At 39.0% G+C, this 22,452-nt stretch overlaps 1 protein-coding gene across 2 annotated transcripts in view; it reads left to right on the top strand.

Annotated features, from left to right (window-relative positions):
* The first annotated feature begins 242 nt into the window (after positions 1-242).
* dnah6 (dynein, axonemal, heavy chain 6) overlaps positions 243-22,452 on the top strand; it is a 51,388-nt gene continuing 29,178 nt past the window's right edge. Inside the window, exons 1-40 of one of the 2 annotated variants that reach the window (XM_061828657.1) lie at positions 1,034-1,128; positions 1,668-1,732; positions 1,894-2,073; positions 2,392-2,748; positions 3,590-3,724; positions 4,192-4,270; positions 4,356-4,428; positions 4,518-4,704; positions 4,796-4,897; positions 4,983-5,090; positions 5,211-5,291; positions 5,367-5,487; positions 5,668-5,819; positions 5,915-6,067; positions 6,151-6,399; positions 7,014-7,142; positions 7,807-7,920; positions 8,019-8,162; positions 8,277-8,432; positions 8,625-8,675; positions 9,261-9,353; positions 9,431-9,550; positions 9,825-10,005; positions 10,129-10,225; positions 10,386-10,611; positions 11,323-11,487; positions 12,038-12,148; positions 12,242-12,367; positions 12,525-12,680; positions 13,281-13,442; positions 15,682-15,819; positions 15,906-16,073; positions 16,250-16,398; positions 17,166-17,273; positions 18,779-18,905; positions 19,177-19,389; positions 19,639-19,724; positions 19,818-19,860; positions 19,990-20,112; positions 20,892-21,074. In XM_061828657.1, the coding sequence (XP_061684641.1) occupies positions 1,071-1,128; positions 1,668-1,732; positions 1,894-2,073; positions 2,392-2,748; positions 3,590-3,724; positions 4,192-4,270; positions 4,356-4,428; positions 4,518-4,704; positions 4,796-4,897; positions 4,983-5,090; positions 5,211-5,291; positions 5,367-5,487; positions 5,668-5,819; positions 5,915-6,067; positions 6,151-6,399; positions 7,014-7,142; positions 7,807-7,920; positions 8,019-8,162; positions 8,277-8,432; positions 8,625-8,675; positions 9,261-9,353; positions 9,431-9,550; positions 9,825-10,005; positions 10,129-10,225; positions 10,386-10,611; positions 11,323-11,487; positions 12,038-12,148; positions 12,242-12,367; positions 12,525-12,680; positions 13,281-13,442; positions 15,682-15,819; positions 15,906-16,073; positions 16,250-16,398; positions 17,166-17,273; positions 18,779-18,905; positions 19,177-19,389; positions 19,639-19,724; positions 19,818-19,860; positions 19,990-20,112; positions 20,892-21,074 (5,469 nt within the window). In that variant the 5' untranslated portion in view covers positions 1,034-1,070. Of the gene's footprint in view, positions 309-1,033; positions 1,129-1,667; positions 1,733-1,893; positions 2,074-2,391; positions 2,749-3,589; positions 3,725-4,191; positions 4,271-4,355; positions 4,429-4,517; positions 4,705-4,795; positions 4,898-4,982; positions 5,091-5,210; positions 5,292-5,366; positions 5,488-5,667; positions 5,820-5,914; positions 6,068-6,150; positions 6,400-7,013; positions 7,143-7,806; positions 7,921-8,018; positions 8,163-8,276; positions 8,433-8,624; positions 8,676-9,260; positions 9,354-9,430; positions 9,551-9,824; positions 10,006-10,128; positions 10,226-10,385; positions 10,612-11,322; positions 11,488-12,037; positions 12,149-12,241; positions 12,368-12,524; positions 12,681-13,280; positions 13,443-15,681; positions 15,820-15,905; positions 16,074-16,249; positions 16,399-17,165; positions 17,274-18,778; positions 18,906-19,176; positions 19,390-19,638; positions 19,861-19,989; positions 20,113-20,891; positions 21,075-22,452 lie in introns of those variants that run through there. The other variant, XM_061828656.1, reaches the window with a different exon arrangement.

Below are 22,452 nucleotides of genomic sequence, written 5' to 3'. Positions count from 1 at the left end.
TGTTGCCGGTGTGTACTTTCAGAATGATAGAATCGATTTCAGCAAAGTACAGTTGGCCTGCTGTGGAAAATAGAATTACTTTTTCTGTACTGGCTTGTGACTTTTTTTCAGCCTCTCCTGGTGACTTCTCCAAACATTGACTGATGACATCTAATATGTGGAGAACATGTCTACAACTGAGTAGCTTGTTTGTCGGCAATGCATGTCGGGAAACCCTAAAGTTGCTAAGAGACCGGAAGTTTGGGCATCTGGTACGGTACAGACGTGTTAAGCGTTTTATATACGCATTCTGGAACGTAAGTTGGAAGGTAGGCGTAATTGTTTCAAAGATAAGGTTACATAATCATGATTATGCCCTGATAAACCATTGTTTACTTCAAAGCTGTAAATGCTCTGCCCGTACTTCTTGTGATTACTACTAAATCTATGTCAAACCGTTAAGAAAAACATTACGTCAACAGCTTTGTCTCAGCCTTCTTAACCCCCGGAAAAAAATATTTTATTTTTCCGTAGTACGATCGACAGTTTTTTTCGTGTAGACGCGTTTAATTTGCCAAGTCTATATGCATGTTGCCATGACAACAAAGCGTTCTATCGGAACTATGGTATGACTGACCAAGTCTGGGGACACCTTCAGTAGCATTTTCGTAAAGGTTTCAGCCTTATACATTGGCCAGATAATTTAAAAGTGGCTTTAGTGGCCAATAACAACTGGGGGGGGGGGGTCAAACGACAACGTGTATAAATACACGGCCAAGGTGAATCGATATTCGCTCACACATTGGATTCTGCCGAAATTATTTTGGAGGGATAGCACAAATTCCATACCCAGTCGCTCGTTTGCCTTAAACAGTGAAATTTAAATTTAGCAACACACGTCAGCGGAACTCACTCGCCACCGTCCGCGTAACTTTCTTTATTTAGTTTATTGGCGCGTTATCTGCGCGTGTAGCATCCAATGATGTCAGTGCTGATTGCAACTCTGACGCAATCACAATCCCACCGAGTGTCCACTAATGGCCGTTTTGGATAATAATGGGATGGAATGACTATGAGTTGAAAACAGAGCAATGGCATCGACATCACGTTCGTCGTCGTCTGGACAAAGTGGAGAGGATGATTGCATGGGTAAAAACGGACAACATACGCTAGCAAAATACTTTGCACATTTGCATTTACCGAATAATGAGACCCATTTGTTGTGTTAGAAACAACTGTCTTCCCAATAATCATGCTTTTACAAATATGTTCAGTTACACTTACATATTCTGGATGTAAGTGTTAAGTTTCGATTTGGACAATATGGTTATTTTTAGGTTTAAAGTGTGCCTACATCCTATATACTTTATACTCTCCACAATAATCATAAACATTCCTCAATGAATGCAACACTAACATATCTGATTATAACATGTAATCGTTATATAGCTGATTTTTGTCTACAGTACTCTTAATTGCATGCAGTGTACTGTGTCTCAATGTGTATTGAATGAAGTGGGCCGTGGCTTCTTATTGTACTTTAAGAGTCACATTGTTTATACTCCATCTGATAAGGGCAAGTCTTCATTGTAAAGCGGCATTATGACCCACAAGTAGGATTTCAGAATTTTCTAATTTTGACACTTAAAGTCAATAATACCTCATGTCCGCTTGACATTTTATTTCAGAGCTAGGACACCCACAGCGGCCAAGCCCCACCATGTTGCCTCCACTCCATGAAAAAGGCACACTGGTATGAACAAACACAGATAATGAGTTGATTGGATCAAGATTTTTTTAAAATATCCAGTTTATATTTAACTGTCTTTTAATGGCTGCAATTGTCATGTTAGGACTGTCTCACTTATACCATTGTAATACACATCATTGTTTACTGATATCCACATAATGTAGGCTTTGCTGAAGAGGCGAATTAAAAGGAAACTGCCAATTGAAGAGCACCTAAAATCCCAGGAAAAGAGGTATTTCCCAGGCTGGCATTCTAAGGCACCTTTATCCAGTGTTAAAGAGCCACCACAGAGGCGTAGCTTGCCGTCACCTGTAAAACTGCCACCGTTGCAATCCAGCACCAAGGTCAGTGACCCTCAGAGAAGATGACCGATCAAATGAACCCCATGTGACATCCAGTAAATCCCTCCGTTACATGCAGCGTAAACAGAAACACTATACAGGTCCATTTTGTAAATCATATGCATAAATAAGTGTCATTCTAATATTTTTTACAGCTCCATCCATGATCCAGATTGAATTAACTTATTTCATTGTCTTTTCAATGAGTCCACCTAATATCTGATTTGTCATAGCTTCTGATATTTTTTTCCGTCCTTAATAACCACCATGTTCCTTGTAAGGTTTTTATTTTTGCTTTTGTACTCTCTTTACTTTTATCAGGATCAACCCTCCCTAAATGAAGTGTCAACCTCTTGTCCAGCAAAACGACCTTTTTCCCTTAAGAAAGATGCAAACCTGGAAACGCCCTCTGAAGTCCGAATTTTTGAACACAGCAAGGATGACTACACGATGGTTAGCAAAGACGGTGTGTTGTCGACGTGTCGGGAAAACTTTGATTTTGTAAGCCTTGAGCGTTTCGAGGAGGAATATCAACTCCACCGCAAGCTGGTTCTCATCCCCTTCTTTGCTCGCTTCAAATTATTCAAACCTTTCTATATCTGGCATAAAAAAGTCTGTGCCAAGAAGATGCACACGGCTCAAGAGGCTCTCAAAGAAAACTTATTCATGATCAATCCGGTAAGTACACTAACTACCTTGTCTGTAAAAATGCAATGGCAATTAAACTGAAGTGGTCCTTTTGGACAATTACCGCTCTCACAATAACTTTGTCATAAATTGTGGTCGCCCAGGTCTTAATTGTGAAAAACAAAAAAATGCTCATAGTGCTTGTGTGAGAAGTATAAGAACCCTTCGATAAATGTTGTCAGAACTTGTAATTGGAGTCAGGTTTTAGCATACTTGGAAAGGAAATAATGAGTTTGGACTCATTTGGACGAGACATCTGAGTCCAGTCAAACTGACACCAAAGATCTAATGAAAACTCATCTGCTATGTTCATTAGTCCACAACATGTAAAACTTTGGACAACCATGGTATTTACGCTGTAGGGATATCTTAAATGAAACAACAGTTCACTAAAAAGAACATTTTTACTTGGCTGAAGTATGAAAAAAAAATTGCACTGAGTCTTTATAGCAGCATTGGCAAAATGTGTTGTCGAGTGATGAAATGTAACTATTGGGAAATACCACAGATGATGACCTGTTCAGAGTGCACCCTGCTTCTCACCCAGAATTAGCTGGCATAGGCTCTAACACACCCAAAGAGAGGATAAGCGCTACAAACATGAACTACATTGGATGTAAAAGCGGTACCGCACATTATCATGAAAATATATTATCCCAACCATAAAGTATGATGCAGGATCATGATTAAGCCCATGTACCAAATTTATTCCCAAAAACCGTGAAATTCAAAAAGGTTGGACTGTACATACTTTTTCTTGCCACTGTATGTTGACATGTGAAATATATGCCCCGAAGTGGTCACGTCAAACCTTTGTTCTGTGGCCCCACAGGATCTAAGCCCAGCTCTGTCAGACATCAGGAAAATGTGTTACCAAATTCGAACAACAAACTTGTGTCATATTGAGAAGAAGTACACGTATACTCTCCAGGAATTTCACGAAGCTCAATTCACACAAGTGGAAGAGGTACAATTGTTTATTCTTCAAAATTCTAGTGTGGAATGTTTATAGGATGTAACTTTTGGCACCCCCTTACCTTAAAAAAAAAAAAAAGACAACAAAAGAACACACCCACCACTTCAACATGCCATAGGTAATACATTTTATGCCCCTGATATGTAGTTTTACAACATTTTTACTGTATTTTGAAGGAAATGTGTCATTTACGGGCTGTCATTTGCAGTGCGCCACCATCAACGGATCAGCTTGGTAAATGAATAGGACTTTGACTAAGTATAAAAAAAATAAGATACTGATAAATACAGTCAGATCTTAGATGTTAATGACTTAATTAGGTTTTTGTAATCTCCTCGAGTAGTGGCTTGGGTGAAAATGCATTCTTTTAAATAAAATATTGTGGATGCTATCTTTAACTGATTGCTTGTCTTTTTGTTGCCTTTCGCTTAATTTTCTACTTTATTTTCTTTAATTAGGCACTGAGTGACTTGCAGAAATTCCAAGACTTGGTAAAGGAAGTGACGATGTGTTCCTGTAGCAACTTCCTGTCAGATCGTGTGTGCATTTTTATGGTCTTGAAATATTTGTACTCAAATATATAAAGATGTTTTTTTTCAAGGTTTTCATTTGTATGTTACAGATAGCGACAAATTAAGTGAAATCCAAGTTCTGTTAGGGATTAACAAAGGCTTCTTCTGTCACCGCCTCAACTGGTATGTTTTCTTGTGTAGTTTTCAGCTTTGTTTCCACTAAATGTTTCACATGAACTCCGTTGATTCCCTTGGATCTCACACCGACGCAGCTTCATCCGACTTGTTGACTATTTGGTGGTCAACACCTTGCACACATTGTTTGTGAGTGCAGTGGACAAGCTCCTGGCAGCGTTCAAAGAACAGGTTAGTCAAACCCCCAGTCATGATATCATTCAAACCTGGGGCCAGGAGCTGGAGACTGATGCGAACCCACCTGAGGAAAAGGTGGATCGAAAGGTAGGGCGGTATTTCTGTAACACTAACTCCACTTTATATACGTGTGTGGGTGTACCCAAGTAAAACCCTTTATTACGTGTTGTCTCAATAGGCTGGGGAGTCAGACTCTTCCCAGAGCAAACCAATGTTGATCAGTGAACTTGTACTAGACACACATGCGCTGTCCTACAAACCCTCTGAGGAGAATTTTCAGGTTAAAAAGAAAGACTGATTCATCAACCAATTAATACAAACTGAAACTAAACTCCCTATATATATATTATTTTTTTTTCCTGTAGGAGACTGTTGCAGAGATCATTGGGAGGTTCCAGAAGGCTGTGTTGTCAGTTGAAACACTTACATCAGATCCAGATTTTATTTTACTGTTAAGTCACGAGTCGTTTCAGGTAGGAAAATAACACTCGACTATTGTCATGCTGCCTGCAGTTTGGATTTTTGTTTTATTTATATTTTTAATCTTTTTTTTAGATACCACTTTTTAGTTTAATATGTGTGTTAACTTTCAGAGTCAATATAATGATGCTCCCAGTTTGGAATCAGTCATTGAAAATGATGGATACATTAAAAGCATCTGTCAAAAAATTAAGGTGGTTTCCACTTCCCATTCGTGCCAGTTGGAAATCACACTCCAAATAACATAATGTGTGTTTTTTCACTCTCAGGAATCACTGCAGTTCACATTTGAAGCTGCACAAGTGTGCTCATGCATGTTTGAGCGTTTTCAATTATTTTATAAGGAGAACGAAAGTCTAGATTTGATTGCCCTACGACAAAAAGATCATGGTAAAGGCTTACAGAATACATGATTATCATTTTTTTTTTTTTTAATATGAAGTGGTCAATTCTGGTGCCTGACACAGAAGGAAAGGTTTGCTCTTAGGCCTCAGACATTTCTTTGAGGTCATGAGCTCCCTGTGCGTACATAGGTTCACTCGAATGTTGTTTAAATTCTTTGTTGAACAGATTTGGAGTTTTTCAGAACATCACTGGACTTGTACCACCATGAGCATGAAGAAGCTGTGGCTCTCCAGCCACAGAGACATCTTGGCCTCCTCCTTGTGGACAAAACAGAGATGAAAGAGAAGCTCATCTCTTCTCCTCTCCGCTGTCTAAAGGTCTGAACAGTGCACCAAATTCATAAACATTAATTTACAGTACAGCTTAATTATTGCTTAATGGGGCGATGGTAATTTTCACTTTTGTCTTCTAGGTCATTAATGAGATACTGACGCAGCAGGCCAAACGGAAGCTAAAAGCTGTCATGGCAGAAGCTGGTGAAGCTCAATTTAAATTAGAACTCAGTCCCAGTACAACAACCGAGTTAGCCAGCTACCTTACTTTCCTTGATGAGATACCAGAGAGGGTAAAGTTTGTCAATATATGTATGTTGACAAACATATCAATAGAAAACATTTCTTTTCTCCTTCTTTCTTTTTCGGTTTCCAGATGAAAGTGCTGGAGCAAGAACAGGAGACAGTCTGTCAGATGTACAATTTGATCAACATATCCTCACTTCCTGTCACAGCTGACGATGTGGCCTTTGCTTCCATGGAGCCTTATATGAACTCTTTACACACTATGATCAATGATGCAATGTTTGACAGGTACAAAATGATGGACAAGTTTTCCAAGTCTCTGCAGGTAGACATAAAAGATCTGAACCAAAAAGTCAAGAAAATCAAAGAGAAGTCACAGGTATGTTGAGAACTTACATTTTGGCAATTTAGACCTCTATAAAGTGACTCTTAAACATGGACTCATATAAAATTGTCAGTTTCCCATCAAAAAACGGTTGAGTTTGGTCATACAGCTGTCCAGAAAAGACCCCTGTCACCGGTACTTATGTTTGACCCAGTTTTGTATCCGCTTTGTCCATATTTGGCCATTCTTCTGATTGGTTGCCTGCATGTAGCAGATCCTCTTGTGAAAGCGCATGTGTTTGTTTTGTTGACAGCGCGGGTTGACACCAGAGAGACAGCCAGAGATCCTTCCGAGTAGATCGTAGATAAACTTGAGAAATTGGAATGACCTGATTTTAGGGTTCTTGGCTGAAAAATGTCTGGAACTTGGGAACGCGATTCTAAATCATATTTCATATGCTTACTGAGGCACAGCAGGGCTGATGTTATGTCACAAATACTAGGAAAAGTTGGTTTGGCAAAATATGTCACCTTTACTTGATGGAGTCATCAACTGAAAATTAGCTTTGATTTGTTGCGAAGTTTGGATGTTCATACCCTGATGAATTTGTTATCCTGTGTTCTGTTACCTGCCTACCAATGCCAATGCATCTATTTATGTAAATTTAGGATCCAAAAATTCTTGAGGTCACTGCTGATTTTTCCGAAGTCCGTCTTCTACTTGGGGATCTTCAGATTTGCATAGATGAGTTGCAAGCCCAGGCTTCAGCGTATACTTCCTACCAGAAACAATTCAAGGTAATGAACTCATTAAGGAAAACATCAGAAAATAAAGAGAATAATGTTTCTAATCCAAGTAACTTTAGGTTAGAGACAGATTTTGGTGAATATACATTACTACAATTATTATTATCACAATACAGTTTTTATGTAATGTGTTTAACGTGGCAAGGCAATTGAGAAATTTCTCATTAAAACGCGTCATCCAGTGATTGAAGGATCGCTGGTTCGAATCCTGGCTCTGACTCTCTATGTTGAAGTGAAGAAGAACTCTAATAAAAGTATTTTGGATAGTGTAGATAAATTGCTATATAAGGTGCAGTCCATTTAACATTTACCGTCCAACAATCCACTTTCTGAGCCACTTATCCTCACAAGGGTCTCGGGAGTGCTGTAGCCAATCCCAGCTATCCACAGGCAGGAGGCGGAGTACACCCTGAACTGGTTTCCAGCCAACCTCAGACCATTTACCATTTGATCAATTAAATAATCTACTAAAGAATATCTGTATTGCAATAGTTTTGTTTTGTTTGCTTTTGCTGAATCGTATGCCCCTCTCTATGTATTTGATCCTCGCCAAATCATATAGTGTACTAACTGCACAAGTCACGTTATTAAATTCTCACCAAACATTTCCTACCAACTTGATAGCATTTTTCTGTCAATGCTGTAATAAATTTAGTTGGAGGTGACCAAATTTGATGACCTGGATGAGCTGAAAGCAGAGTTTAGGCTAAAGAAGCTTCTTTGGGACTGTATGGAAGAATGGGACTTGTTGCAAGATGGCTGGCGACAGGTGAGGCATTCTGAAACAAGCAGTATGAAGATACTGAAAATGCTACTGGGTGTATATGCATTAATCCCAATTTATTTGTGTGCTTGTTGCATCTTTAGACTATGCTTGAGAAACTGGACCTGGAACAGTTGAACTCGCAAGTTAACAAATACACCAAATACATCAACCAAATGGAGAAAGGCTTGCCGCGTAATAATGTAGTGCCGTGTCTCAAGGATAAAGTTGAACTTATGAAACAGAGGGTAGGTGGGCAATAAATAACAATCACTGTCATGTTCTTCATATTGACAAATGGTGAGCTGATTATTCACCTGATGACTGAGATATATATCTGCTGTACATATTGTCCCACTCAGGTCCCTGTGATCACAGACTTGCGTAACCCATGTATGAAACCGGAACACTGGAGGAACCTGGAATCTGTTGTGGGGAGCTCCTTGAATGTAGATCAGCTCACTGTGGCCGTTATGGAGGAACTCAACGTATTCTCCTATGGCACAGAGATCCAGGAGGTCTAGCTGAACTTCTCTTTTGCTTGCTTTGTTCAACCTCAATATTTGGGACATCTTTTTGCTATGTTTATTCCCTGTCCATCTAGTGTGTGACTTTCTACACATTTAATACAGACAGAGATTACAGATTTTAATGATCTTTCAATGTTTGATATTAGTGATTCAAACTGAAATAAATATTTTGAATTTTAGGTGTCAGCACAGGCTTCAGGGGAGGCATCAGTGGAGACTATTATTAATAAGGTGGGTGAAAAGCGTTTTTGACGTTTGCTGCCTTTCTTTTGGGTCTAATGTCAGTAGGGAAACCAGATTTTTTTTTTTTTTTTTTTTGAAAATCGTCACCAACAACCTGCCCGAAGTGAAGCAGAGGTTTATCAACAACAAAGGATTAAAAAAAATTGAAAGTTGTGAGCATTTTGAAGCATTTTGGAGTCATGAGAAGAAAAATGGAATGACACCATATACCCATATTTGGACCACCACCTTACTGCACCACTTCATATACAGTAGATTACGACTTCCTATGAATGACTGAATTTGATCATCAATATTCACTGCAAATTAAGGACTATGTCAACGTATGCACAGTTTTACTCACTTGGCTTCTGAACATATGATTCTCAAATAGACCTAATATTGAGCATAATCTTTTGGTTTTTACAACAACACACGGTAAATGTTGTAAATTATTCTTTAATCTCTAATTCCATTTCTGTCTATTGGTCAGGGTATGGTGATTGATCGTGGATATTTTAGGGCTTTTGATTATGATTAATTAGTCATTGAAGTTCCCCCGTTGACATGTGGCTCATTTTAATCACACTGCAGGTGGAGGACGTGTGGTGGACCACCACTTTCACCCTTTTGCAACATGGTGACTCCAAAGAGGTCTTCATCTTGGGAGGCACGGATGATATTCAAGTAAACACGCACCACACATTCTCCTATAAAGTTTATGCAATATGGTGTGAGATTTGTTTTTTTTTCTTCTTGTTGAGGTACTTTTGGATGACAGCATTATCAATGTGGGTACAGCGGCATCTTCACGCTATGTTGCTCCCATAAAAGCCAGAGTGGACAAACTCCTGTTGAGACTGATCCGCTTCAACCAAACTCTGGTAAAGCCTTTGGAAAATGAAAAGTGAACACAGTGCTTTTTATGTGCCTCCATGAATCTTAACAAAGATTTGTCTACTCATGCACGAATAGACTGTACATATTGTTTACTTGCACCTTTCTCTAGTGGATGCAAAACAAAAGTGGGTATAGAAATACTATGTTTGTCATCCTTGAATGAGCCATTGCAATGCATGAATGGGAATAGAAATTACTTTTTATGTCATTTGTAAGATACAGTAATAACACATCTATCTCTCTCCTCTTCATGCATAGGAAGAGTGGCTGAACTGCCAACGAAACTGGCTGTATTTAGAAAGTATTTTCTTAGCACCGGACATCAAGAGGCAGCTCCCTGCTGAGTCCAAAATGTTTCTCAAAGTGGACAAGTCATGGAAAGCCATCATGGCGAAGGTCAAAAAGATGCCCAATGCACTCAAAGCGGCCACACAGCCTGGTAGGTAGCCATAGGTTAATTCATGGGGAAAAAAAGAAAGTTAAAGGTATCCATACCAAAAATACATTTGTATGCATTTAAAAAAGCAATATACACCCTTAAAGTTCATCTTATACTACACAGACCTCTTGGAAACATTTCAAGAAAATAATGTTCTTTTGGAAAAGATACAGAAGTGTCTTGAAGACTACCTCGAATCCAAGAGAGTTATATTCCCCAGGTATGCTAATTTTTAAATTTTTATACATTAAAAACCTTATAATTCATAACAATATGTAGTTAGGCGTCATGAAAATGTCATGCACCAAATATTTCATTTACCAGAATGACTGCTGGGTCTGTTGCATACTTGGTCATGTTTCACTCTTTGTCCTTTTCAGATTCTACTTCTTATCCAATGATGAATTGCTTAAGATTTTGGCACAGACAAGAAACCCCCAGGCAGTGCAGCCTCACTTGAGAAAATGCTTTGATGCAATTACACACCTTGAGTTTGCGTTAGTGTCTGACCAGTCCACTACTGGGCCTCCTCCACTGGAGCCAGGAGAACAGGAAAAGGTCTACACCAAGGACATCTTGAATATGGTTTCCCCTGAAGGAGAGAAGGTCAGCTTTGGTTACGTTGAAGCCTGTCACGTTTTTTTTTTGGCTAACTGAGTGTGGATGCAAAAGAAATAGATTGATAGAGGTGAGATGTTAACGTGCTTCCAGAGCATTGTCAAGATGCCCTTAAGCATGGCACAGAGACTGCTCTAATCCCTCATGGGTATGAAAAGAAATTGTCTAGGTTTTTTTCCAAACCTTTCCAGTTTATTGAAAATTGTCCAGCATGTTTCTGTAACTATTTATTAAAAAAATAATATTCTAAATCCTGCCATGTTGCCGAACCAATACCTATATTTGTTTTTGGGCTGCTCGAGTCCATTCTAAATGAAATGCACTCAGGGTTGAGTCAAGTGAAGCTCTTTACAAAATCTAAAAATATAGCATTTGCTACAAGTTATTTCCTCAAATGTTGGTCTTGGCACGTGTTACTTTGTGCTCTTGGTTGTCTTGCATTTTACTCTGATAGTCTAAGCATTGCTGCACACTGTGGGATAATGAAGCCTCAAAACATTTCTCAGGCCCATAGTTAGAAGCCACTTTAGCATGTGAAGATTGCTATGTCAGACAAGATGTACGCAAGCTTTTAATTACAAGGGCCATCACCACTTTAACCTTTTGATCACGTCAAGCGACTATGTGCTCCTTAAAATGGACACGTTTGACATATCACTGCAATACCGATTTATAATGTCCTCTTGTCTCCAAGTGTAGGTGGGTTTAACAAAAGGTCTGAAGGCAAGAGGCAATGTGGAAGATTGGCTTTGCAAGGTGGAGGAGGCCATGTTCAACTCACTTCGACAACTCAGCAAGGCATCAATCGCCGACTACCAAATAATGTCAAGGGAAGAATGGGTGGTGTCTGGGTATCCTTCTCAGGTACAGTATATGCACACACTATATATATATATAAATATATATATATATAATATGCAATATGCGGCACGTTGGAGCAGCTGTAAAGCCTTGGGCTCACAGTTCTGATTACCTGGATTCAATCCCGGCCCCGCCTGTGTGGAGTTTACATGTTCTCCGCGTGCCTACGTGGGTCCGGGCACTCCGGTTTCCTCCCACATCCCAAAAAACATGCATTAATTGGCGACTCTAAAACGCCTCATAGGTGTCATTGTGAGTGCAACTGTTGTCTTTCTCTGTGTGCCCTGCGATTGGCTGACAACCAGTTCAGGATGTACCCCGCCTCCTGCCCAATGACAGCTGGGATTGGCTCCAGCATTCGCATGACCCATGTGAGGATAAGCGGCTCAGATAATGGATGTAATTCTGGCTGCGTAATCAAACAAATGAGCACAACTGTGTGTTTGCCCATTTATTAAATAGACATAGGGCTGTTAATTTAAAAATAAAAGCAAGTAAATATAAAGAGTAATCATCATCTGATATTTTTGTTTTTTTTGTGGTTTTTCATCAGGTGGTGTTGACAATTTCCCAGATGATGTGGTGCAGAGACATGGAAGCTTGTTTGGAGGGAAATCATGACCACTTTGCTGCCTTACAGAAATTTGAATACACCAACTTTGATGTAAAGCACAGTAGTTACTTTTTCCCGATTATTTAAAAAATATATATCAAACAAACTACCTGTCCAGTATTAACTGCTCTTTGCATTTTTCAGAGGTTAAATGCTCTTGCAGCTTTGGTCAGAGGAAAACTACCTACTTTACACCGTAATATCATCACTGCCCTCATCACCATTGATGTGCATGCTCGTGATATTGTGACAGATTTAGTCGGCCAGAAGGTAAGAGTACTTGCATACTGACAGTTAGACATGCATACGATCAAGCATCTTACTTTTCTTACTTGGCTGAGTAGAAATTTCATTCATGGCTGGTGTTTTTTCATTACATTTCATATTTGAGGTGAAATAGTAACTTCAGCTTTTTCTTTTTTTTTAGGTGGACTGCGGGTCTAACTTTGAATGGCAGCGACAATTGCGCTACTACTGGGATCTTGATCTGGACAACTGTATAGCCTGCATGGCCCTGTCCACTTATATTTATGGCTACGAATACCTAGGAGCCTGTCCTAGGCTGGTCATCACTCCACTTACGGTAACTCGGGCTCCATGATATGCCGATACATAAAAAAGGACTCACACAAGAATAGTCACAGAAGGTGGAGGGCAGGTAGATCTGTGTACAGTAGTCCAGAGTACAGGTACATACTGTATAATTACACCACGTTATCCACGGATCGGAATTATGAATTGTCCAATCTTATATGAATGATAACATACAATTAAAATGTCTTTTTCTTCAAGCAAACATTTTATCAAGCTGTTTGGAATTAGAGTCGAATATGTACTGAGTACACAGTATGCATCCCAGTTTATATGTGAAAAGAACCCTTATTCTACATGAGAGAGAACAACAGTTTAGAGAAAAGCTTACATTTCCCTCAAAGTTTTTGTGTACATAACATTTGCACCTTATCTCTCACCGTGCATGGTTCAATTCCAACTTTGACATATCTTACAGCTAACTTTATCTGTGGAGTTTTTTTTCATCGTATTAGCATGGGGTGGATTTCTTTACAGCTTCCATAGCTGGTGTTAAATGCAGAGAATAGATTTTACCATTCATTGTACATGTGCCAAATGGTCTTCTTTTTGCCTTTATTTGAAACTCTTATCTAAATGTATCCACATGCAGGATCGATGTTACTTGTGTTTGATGGGAGCCCTCCAGCTGGACCTAGGAGGAGCTCCTGCTGGACCTGCAGGGACCGGGAAAACAGAGACTACCAAGGACTTAGCTAAAGCTTTGGCGATTCAGTGTGTGGTCTTCAACTGTTCTGATGGACTCGACTACAAGGTCCAGTGTCACTAATTGCATTTGGCTATCTTTGTAACATCTTTGCTCAAAGTGGACATAATGTAAAAATGCTCTGTCCATCCATTTTCTTGGACACTTATCCTAACAAGGGTCGCGGGGAGAGCTGGAGCGTATCCCAGCTGTCAATGGGCAGGAGGCGGGATACACTCTAAACTGGTTGCCGGCCAATCATAGGGCACATGGAGACAAACAGTTGCACTCACAGTCACACCTAGGGGAAATTTAGAGTGTCCAATTAATGTTGCATGTTTTTGGGATGTGGGAGGAAACCGGAGTACCAGGAGGAAACCCACGCAGGCATGGGGGGAACATGCAAATTCCAAACGGGCAGGTCCGGGATTGAACCTGAAACCTCAGCACATTGAATTACCTTGTGTATGAAATGTGCTACACAAATAAATTTGCTTTGCTCAGAACTGCGAGGCCACACTTTCCAGCTGACCCTTTGTGCTGCCAAAATCCTCTATTGAATACAATTTATTTTAAAGTATAAATACAATAAATCTGGATGCGTAGATGTTTATGCCTAGGCTTATACTGAAATAAAACATTTTTTTTACAAAAGTGAGTCAATGGGAAAATTAACCACATTCAAGCAAATGGTAAAAAGTGGGGAGTACACATGACAACTAACCAACTGAGTTGGACTTGGCCAAATAAATGAGGAAATAAAAGCAGGAAATTTCAACTCCCATTTGGCTGAAAGGTACCAGTCACAACAATGTTAAAAACTGTTTCAAAAGTACTAGATGCATGACACCGTGTTCCAGTGATGACCTCGTGGGAACTGAGAAATGAATTTGTTGCGCATTTGCAAAGCTCATCATGTTAGCTCTATTCACTGTTGAAGGCTCACAATTACTGCATGTATTATATGGTGCTGTTAGATGGCACTGTTGCCAAAGCAATCAAGGTTTATGCCCTGCTCCATTTCATTGTACATATTTTTTTCCTGCAACTTCCTGCCCTGTAGTTATGAAGAGAGGATTATCTTAAGACTTGAATACATTCATTTATAAACGGAAATAATCAACACCCTTTGACAAAAACCTATTTAGCTAATACTGTACTATTTTCCAAATTGTTCACAATATGCTGTGTTAATATTTTTAAATTGCCGGTGTGATTGACATCACATACAATTTAATGAACATCAATTATATTATCATTCAAAATCAGGATTTTATTGAACATAACAACTATGACAAAAATCTCTTTTTTTCCACCTGATTTCACAAAGCAACAACAAAAACCCAAATATTGGAGTCATTACACTTTATTAATTAAAAAAAATGTTTAATTTAAAAACATGTTTCCTATCATGTTACATGTTAAGATGGAGCCGCTCTTCGATCCCATCTTAATTTTCTCCCATTAGCTGGAGAAAAGTCCAGGGTACACACCGCCTATTAATCAAAGTCAGCTGGGATAGGCTCTTGCTTATTCATGACCCAAATGTGGATCATAGGAAATGAATAGATGGATGACACTCTCTTATTCACTGAAATTGTAAATCGGTAGATACGTTCTTCCTGTTTTTCATTTGATTATGCAGGAGCTGCTTTTTTCAGGTCTACTCCCATCAAATGACGTGTAAAAAGGGCCCCAGTAAAACTAAATCTCAAATGTTTGTTCAACTTTAATCATGTGTAGAATCAAGTGTGCAGTCCACTGATCCATTGATTTTGTTAAGGCTTAAACTGTTCAGGACGAGAAGTACGGTACACCTTGGCTGGTCCGCAGCCAGTTGAGACACATATTGTACAAACGACCATTCGTACCAATTGTCAGTTTAGAGTTTTAACTGCTAAATGAACTAAAAAACGTTTTTGGAATGTGGGAGGAAGGCTGATTACTGGGAGAGCCAAGGGAAAAGTCCCATATGAGATAAAAACCCAGAATGGTTTTACAGTGAGGCAGATGTTCCCAAAAAAAAAAAAAAAAAAACACACACACACACAAACCACTGTGCTGCCTCCATTCACAAAAGAAGAACATTTTTTAAAAAATCCATCCATTAACTTTCCATACTTTTTATCCTCACTAGGGTTGCAAGCGTGCTAACCGAGCTAACTCTGGGTGGTACACCCTGAAATGGTTGTTGGCCACTTGCAGGGGACTTATTGACAATCATTCACACTCACATTAGAAAATCATCTGAAATCATGTATTTTTTCCTGTCCTTTATTCTGTGTAACAAACCGTATCTCTCCTTCAGATGATGGGCCGTTTCTTCAGTGGACTCGCGCAGTCTGGTGCTTGGTGCTGTTTTGATGAGTTTAATCGAATCGATATTGAGGTGTTGTCAGTCATTGCGCAGCAGCTCATAACCATAAGAAATGCCAAAGCCGCTAAGGTACATAAAAATGTTCAGAAAAGCAACTTTAGTCTGACATTTTTGCAAGTCATAAAATAAGCATGTTAATACTTGTTTGGTCTTAGATGACAAAGTTTCGATTTGAAGGCCGAGAGATCAAGCTGGTGATGACCTGTGCTGCATTTATCACCATGAACCCAGGCTACGCTGGAAGATCAGAGCTACCTGATAATCTTAAATCTCTCTTTAGGCCCGTAGCTATGATGGTGCCAAACTATGCACTCATTGCTGAGGTAATAGTTTTATTGGCCATGCCAAATTGTAACATTAAGCCACGTATACAGAACTTTGCAATGGAATACAAAAACATCTCATGTGCCTCACCAAATTGTCTCGCATTTGCTAAACTGCATGTTGCTCCCTTTACCATAAGATGTTTGTACCTTAATCTCACTCTGTCTCTATCCAGGTGATTTTATACTCAGAGGGATTTGAGTCCAGTAAGACTTTAGCAAGGAAGATGACCCAAATGTACAAACTGTGCTCTGAACAGCTTTCCCAGCAGGACCACTACGACTTTGGGATGAGAGCCGTCAAATCAGTTCTTGTCATGGCAGGGTCGGATAATCACACATGCACTGTATAATAGCTGTTTTTCCTGAAAAGTCACAAAGGGATCTTATGAAATACTCTATAGTGTATATCTTTTTTGTTTTATTTTACATGAATGCATAGCAAACAATAGATTAACAAAAGTATAGAACTAAGTGAGAGTCTAGAACATGACACGACCTACTAACAAAATGATTGGATTTTTTTTTTTTTTTGAGGAGGATGTAGTGGCTAACATTCTTAAGAGTGAGGCGTAATGGAATACCTACAGTTGTTCTGGCGCTGCTTGAGGCCATTTAAGGCAGATTCTCATAAATCTGAGACTGTTGGACAGTGGCTTATTAAGGAACTCTAGGAATTGAGACGAATCATGGGAACTCTTTTCCGTGTCAGTCCCACATGTTGTCTCTTTTTTTAATATAGCATTTCAATACATTCATAGCCTCCGCTTTGATTACTATATTGCCCTTAGTCCTTTTTTTAGATCGCAAACTCAGATGAAATGTGCATTATTAAATTAATACTTCACTTTAGCTTAATACATGCATCTTCCAGTTGTGATTAACAGAGCAAACCTTATTGATGTTCCTTGTGACACATAACACTATGTATAGTTAAATATATACTGTATCAATGAATGCATGATTGTTTTCTCAAAAGGAAACATTTTCTGTAGTTTGGTTTATAGTATAGTAGTACACTGGCATGCAAACTACTCAAACGAGCCATGTGTATTATGTAAATGTGCTTATCATCTGATGATCTGTACTTAGGTCTCTTAAGAGACAGAACCCTGACCTCATTGAGGATGTGGTTCTGATCAGAGCTCTGAGGGATTCCAACCTCCCCAAGTTCCTCACAGATGATGCAGAACTATTTCGGTAAGAATGCAGTTTTATTAAGCAGTGCCAGTTTGATCATTCTTCTCTCTATCGTTATTGCCAGTAAAAATGTGTTATTCTGTCATTCATAACGTATACTACTTTGCATTCCTACGATATACAGTGTTTTCAGAAAGTTTTAACAACGCTTCACTTTTTCCATATTTTATGACGGTACAGCCTTGTTCCAAAGAGAAGTTACAGTCATTTCCATTGTTCCAAATTCTACACACTATGCCCCATAATGGCAACATATAAAAGACTTTTAATGCACCTTTGACAGCAATTACAGCTTTCGGTCCTTTTTGATATTATCGCATGCACTTGTCACACCTACTTTATCTTTGGGCAGTTTTACCCAGTACTTAGTCCTCTTTGCAACACGCATCAAACTTCTTCAGGCTGACTGAGCAACAGTTTATAACCATTTTCAACTCTTTGAAAATATGTTCAATCGAATTGAGGTCTTGCCTCTGGCTGGGCCGCTCAATGACATCACAGAATTGTCCTGAAGGTACTGCTTTATCTTGGCTGTGTTATTGTGGTTTTCCTGCTGAAAGAGGAACTTTTGCCTGAGTCTACATCAAACACCACTTTTTTCTGGTTTTTCACCAGAATGTCTCTGACATTACTACATTTGTCTTTTCATCACTGCCTACTCTCCCAAGACCTGCCTCTGAAAAAACATCCCCACAGCATCACAAAACCAGCTGATGAGCACAAAAGAGTTCAAGCCTTTTCTCCTTAGACCAGAGAATTCTGGCTCTCCAAGTGGGCTGCCATGTGCCTTTTACTAAGCCCTGACTTCCATCATTACACTACACTAGGCCTGTTAGGTGGACTACTATAGATTGTTGCCCTTGGGAAGGTTATTCTCTGTCCACAGAGGAATGCTGGAGCTCTCAGAGTAACCTTTAGGTTTTTGGTGACCTCATTAACAATAGCACTTTTCCCTGATTCCTCAGTTTAGAGAGCTGTAATGAGTTCTGGTTGGTTTCCTACTTATTCCATTCACAAATTTTGCAAGCCCTGGTGCTTAATGGAACCTTTAAAGCACCAAATATTTTTTTTGCACCCTTCCTCAGAGGGTGGTCCATACAGAATTTTTTTTTTTTTTACCTTATTCTTGGTTTGTGCTCTGACTTGTGCTGTCGACTGTGGAACCTTGTATAGACAGATGTTTGCCTTTTGAAATCATGTCCAAGCAATTGCATTTATCACAGGTGGAAATGCAATTAAGATGTAATAACATCTCAAGGATGACCTGGTAAAATAAAATGTACCTGAGGTCAATTTTGAGATTCAGGCATAATGTTTGAATTCTTCTGTACTTGTAATTAGGTTTTCTTTTAAATATATTTATATAATTTAAAAACAAAATAATCCCCAAAAAAGTTCATTAGGAGGAATATTTTGACAAAAGGCTGCAAGATAAATGTGTGAAAATTTAAGCAATGTGAATAGTTTTTAGATGCATCTACAGCAACTGTATACATATTATCTAGTGGTATCCTGTGTGACCTGTTTCCCGGCGTGACCATTCCTGAACATGACTATGGTATACTGCACTCAACCATTGTGGACTGTATATTGAAGCGAAACCTGCAGCCTCTGGCCACCATGGTCAATAAGGTACAAATGACTAAAATAAATCTTCATTGATTCAAATATTTTTCATCTCTAGGGAAAATAAATACAGTTATAATCAGATGTGAATGAACAGTAGTCGGACAGTATTGCTTTATCCAGTATGTATTGTGTGACCAGGGCCCAATCCCTTTCAATTCATAGGGCTGTGCAAATTGAGATTTATTGGTAATATTGTATTTGGCTTCTTTTGTAAAAACTTAATATTTAAAAGATGTCCACTATGTCAGTATTACCACTGTATCTTGAACACCAGGTTATCCAACTGTACGAGACGATGATCGTGCGTCATGGTGTCATGTTGGTTGGACCGACTGGTGGTGGAAAGACCACCGTTTACACCATCTTGGCAGACACACTGGATACCCTTTATAACTCTGATTGCAAGGATGACAACCCTTTCTATCAGCCTGTCAAGACCTATATTCTTAACCCCAAATCTGTCACAATGGGAGAACTCTATGGAGAGGTAATATGAACAATGGCGATGGAATGGCCTTTTAGCACATTAACCAACTTTAAGAATCAGATATTAATCTTCTTTATTGCCCAAGTATGGTAAAAACATCAAGGAATTCAAGTTGTCTGAGCCACTCTGCCACTACACTGTACAGCAAACACGACACTATGACAAGATATACTGTACACTTGCAACATACAGTAAACGCATTGATACTAAGTACTGAGTCATCGTTTGCTTAAAAAAAAATGCACCCAGATCAACTCACTGACCCTAGAATGGCGTGATGGATTAATGGCGCTGAGTGTCCGTGATGCAGTTGACAACGCCACCGATGACCACAAGTGGGTTATTTGTGATGGACCCGTTGATGCCCTGTGGATTGAGAACATGAATACAGTGCTGGATGATAACAAGATGCTCTGTCTGGCTAACAGCGAACGGATCAAACTTTCACCATCAATACACATGGTGTTTGAGGTAACACATATTGCAGAACCATACTTTCACATGTACATATATTATGTACAGTACTGCTAACATGTTTTGTCTTTCCATCAGCATGGCCCGAGACATCTTTAAATGGTGTTTTTTTTTTCTGTTCCTTAGGTCCAGGATTTGGCTGTGGCCTCTCCGGCCACTGTCAGTCGCTGTGGAATGGTCTATATTGATCCAGATGAACTCAAGTGGATGCCCTATGTCCAGACGTGGATCAGTGGTCTAGGATCCAAAGTAGGCCTGTGTTTAAAACATTTCTGGCAAATTTAAAATTTTCAAGATTGGCAAAATACTGTAGTTTACAATTAATTGTACTTTGCATATATTATATATATTTATATACATGTTGGATTATGTCCCCAGTGTGATGGTTATCAAACAAAATAAGATGTCTGCACATAATGCGCAATTCATTTCAGTTTTCCACAATGTGGTTTGGAATACTTAATCTAGCTTGTGTTCCAACTTCAGGTATGTAAGCACACGTGGTACATGTATTTACCTGATCAGAATCAGAATGAGATTTAATTGGCAAAAATGGCCTATGTGTACTTGCTAACGTGATGCACATAATGATAGATGTCTTTTTTTATATATAAGTACATTTTAACATTTCAGTTTTGCATCATCAAGTGAATCATGTAAATCTTGTAAATTCTGCCTAGGTAATCAAATTTGAACACAACTGTGTTTTATCATTTGGTTAATAAATGCAGGGCTATGCATTTCAAAATAAGAGCATGTTAATAAAAAGAAAATATTACATGTTCAAATAAAATGTTTAACTTGAGAATACTTATTTGTAAAAGCCAAAAAAATACAGATAATACTTTGTTTTGATCATGTGGGTAAAAGCAAAATCATGCACTGTAAAAATGAATTATACATTAGTAGAAGGGTTTTCCACAATTTTGAGGTCAACTTTGGGGCTGCGTTTTTTATATTGGTGCACATTGTAGATGACTCTGAATCTGTAACCTCACTGTGAATATCGCATCTCGCTGTCTTTCAAGCTTCCAGACTCGGTGAAAACTACATTGCTTGAGTTGTTTCAGAATTATGTGGAGGAAGGCCTCCAGTTTGTGTTGAAACATTGCATCCAAGCAATTCGCCAGGTGGACATAAGTAAAGTCTGCACTCTTTGTTCGCTGCTGGAGTCACTGCTGCTTGGCAAAAATGGGCCAGACTTTAATATGGTACTTGATATTTAGACTATACAGTATCTTTGAACTCTTATCAAGGACTGGATCAATAACAGTGATATAATGGGAGGAAAAAAGTAAGTGAACCCCACAGATTTTTAGGTGTCACACTTTTATAGAAACTCAAGACTAAAAATCTTCAAGAGCTAATCAGACTCAAGTGTGAAGCCAAAATGAGTCAAAACAATGACAATAGATTGGAGGTGTGGCTTTAAGCTGCTCTGGCTACTCGAAAATACAAAGGAGGTCATACTTGCTCTTGTGACATATTGCCTGATGTGTACCATGCCTCCCTCTAAGGAGCTCTCAGAAGACTGACGAATAAGAATTGTCTCTATCTCTAAAAACTCACGCTCATAATTAGTCCACAGTTAGTCAAACTTCTATAAATGGCGAATGTTCAGCATTGTTATTTTCTTCCAACCTTCGTTTCCCCAAGGAGATGCCTTCCTGTAAAAATCACATCAGTGGATAACTTACAGAAATCACTGGCACGTCAACATCTCGGTTGACATATCTACTATCGATAAAACATTAATGTTCCAATATTTTGTCTATTTGACCTTAATAGAGTGACTCCCTAATGTGGAGTTATTGTAAAGGTATCGATTTCATTAAAAAAAACAAAACATTGATTTTGTCATACGACTGTCCAGAAAAAGCCCCTCCGACAGCTACTTCTGTTTGACCCAGTTTTGTAGCCACTTTGCCCATATTTGGCGAAGACGTGCCCCTTTCCTTAGATTCTTGGCTCTCTGTGTAAGACCCACTTGTGAGAGGACACCTCTTTGTTATGTTGACAATGCTGGCTCGAGAGCTGAAAGGGAAGGGAACTCTTAGCTTGTGAAGTACATGTATAGTATGTACTCCATACTTGAGAAATTCGAATGACCTGGTTTCAGGCCTCTTAGCAGAAAAAAAGTCTGGAACGTAAGACTGTATGTATGATTTTAATTCATATTTCTCATGTTTACTGAGGCACCTTGGAGAAAATACTACATTCCAAAAAGTAGAAAAAAACCCTTGTTTAGAACAAAAACTGTATCCCAACTATGAAGGATGATGGCAGGAGCATTGTGGTCTGAGCGTGCTTTGCTACCTCAGGGTCCAGACACCTTGTTATCATCAATGGATTATTTAACAGAAGATCTTGATGCCATCTGTCCTACAGTTGAAGCTCAGAAGAGTATGGACGTTGCAAATGGGGAATGATCCAAAACACAGACAAAAATTAAAAAAGAAATTGGTTGGTCTGGAGTGTAGTCAAAGCCTTTTGAGAACCAAGTCTCAAAAGAACCACACGAGGTATTCTCCGAATGACAACAGTTTTGTACAGAGGAGTGCTCCAAAATTAGGCGGCGATAGAGCAGGT

This window comes from Syngnathoides biaculeatus, chromosome 9, assembly GCF_019802595.1.
Source record: "Syngnathoides biaculeatus isolate LvHL_M chromosome 9, ASM1980259v1, whole genome shotgun sequence".
NCBI lineage: Eukaryota > Metazoa > Chordata > Actinopteri > Syngnathiformes > Syngnathidae > Syngnathoides > Syngnathoides biaculeatus.
Note: the sequence above shows the minus strand (reverse complement) of the source record. Positions and strands in the feature narration are given on the sequence as shown.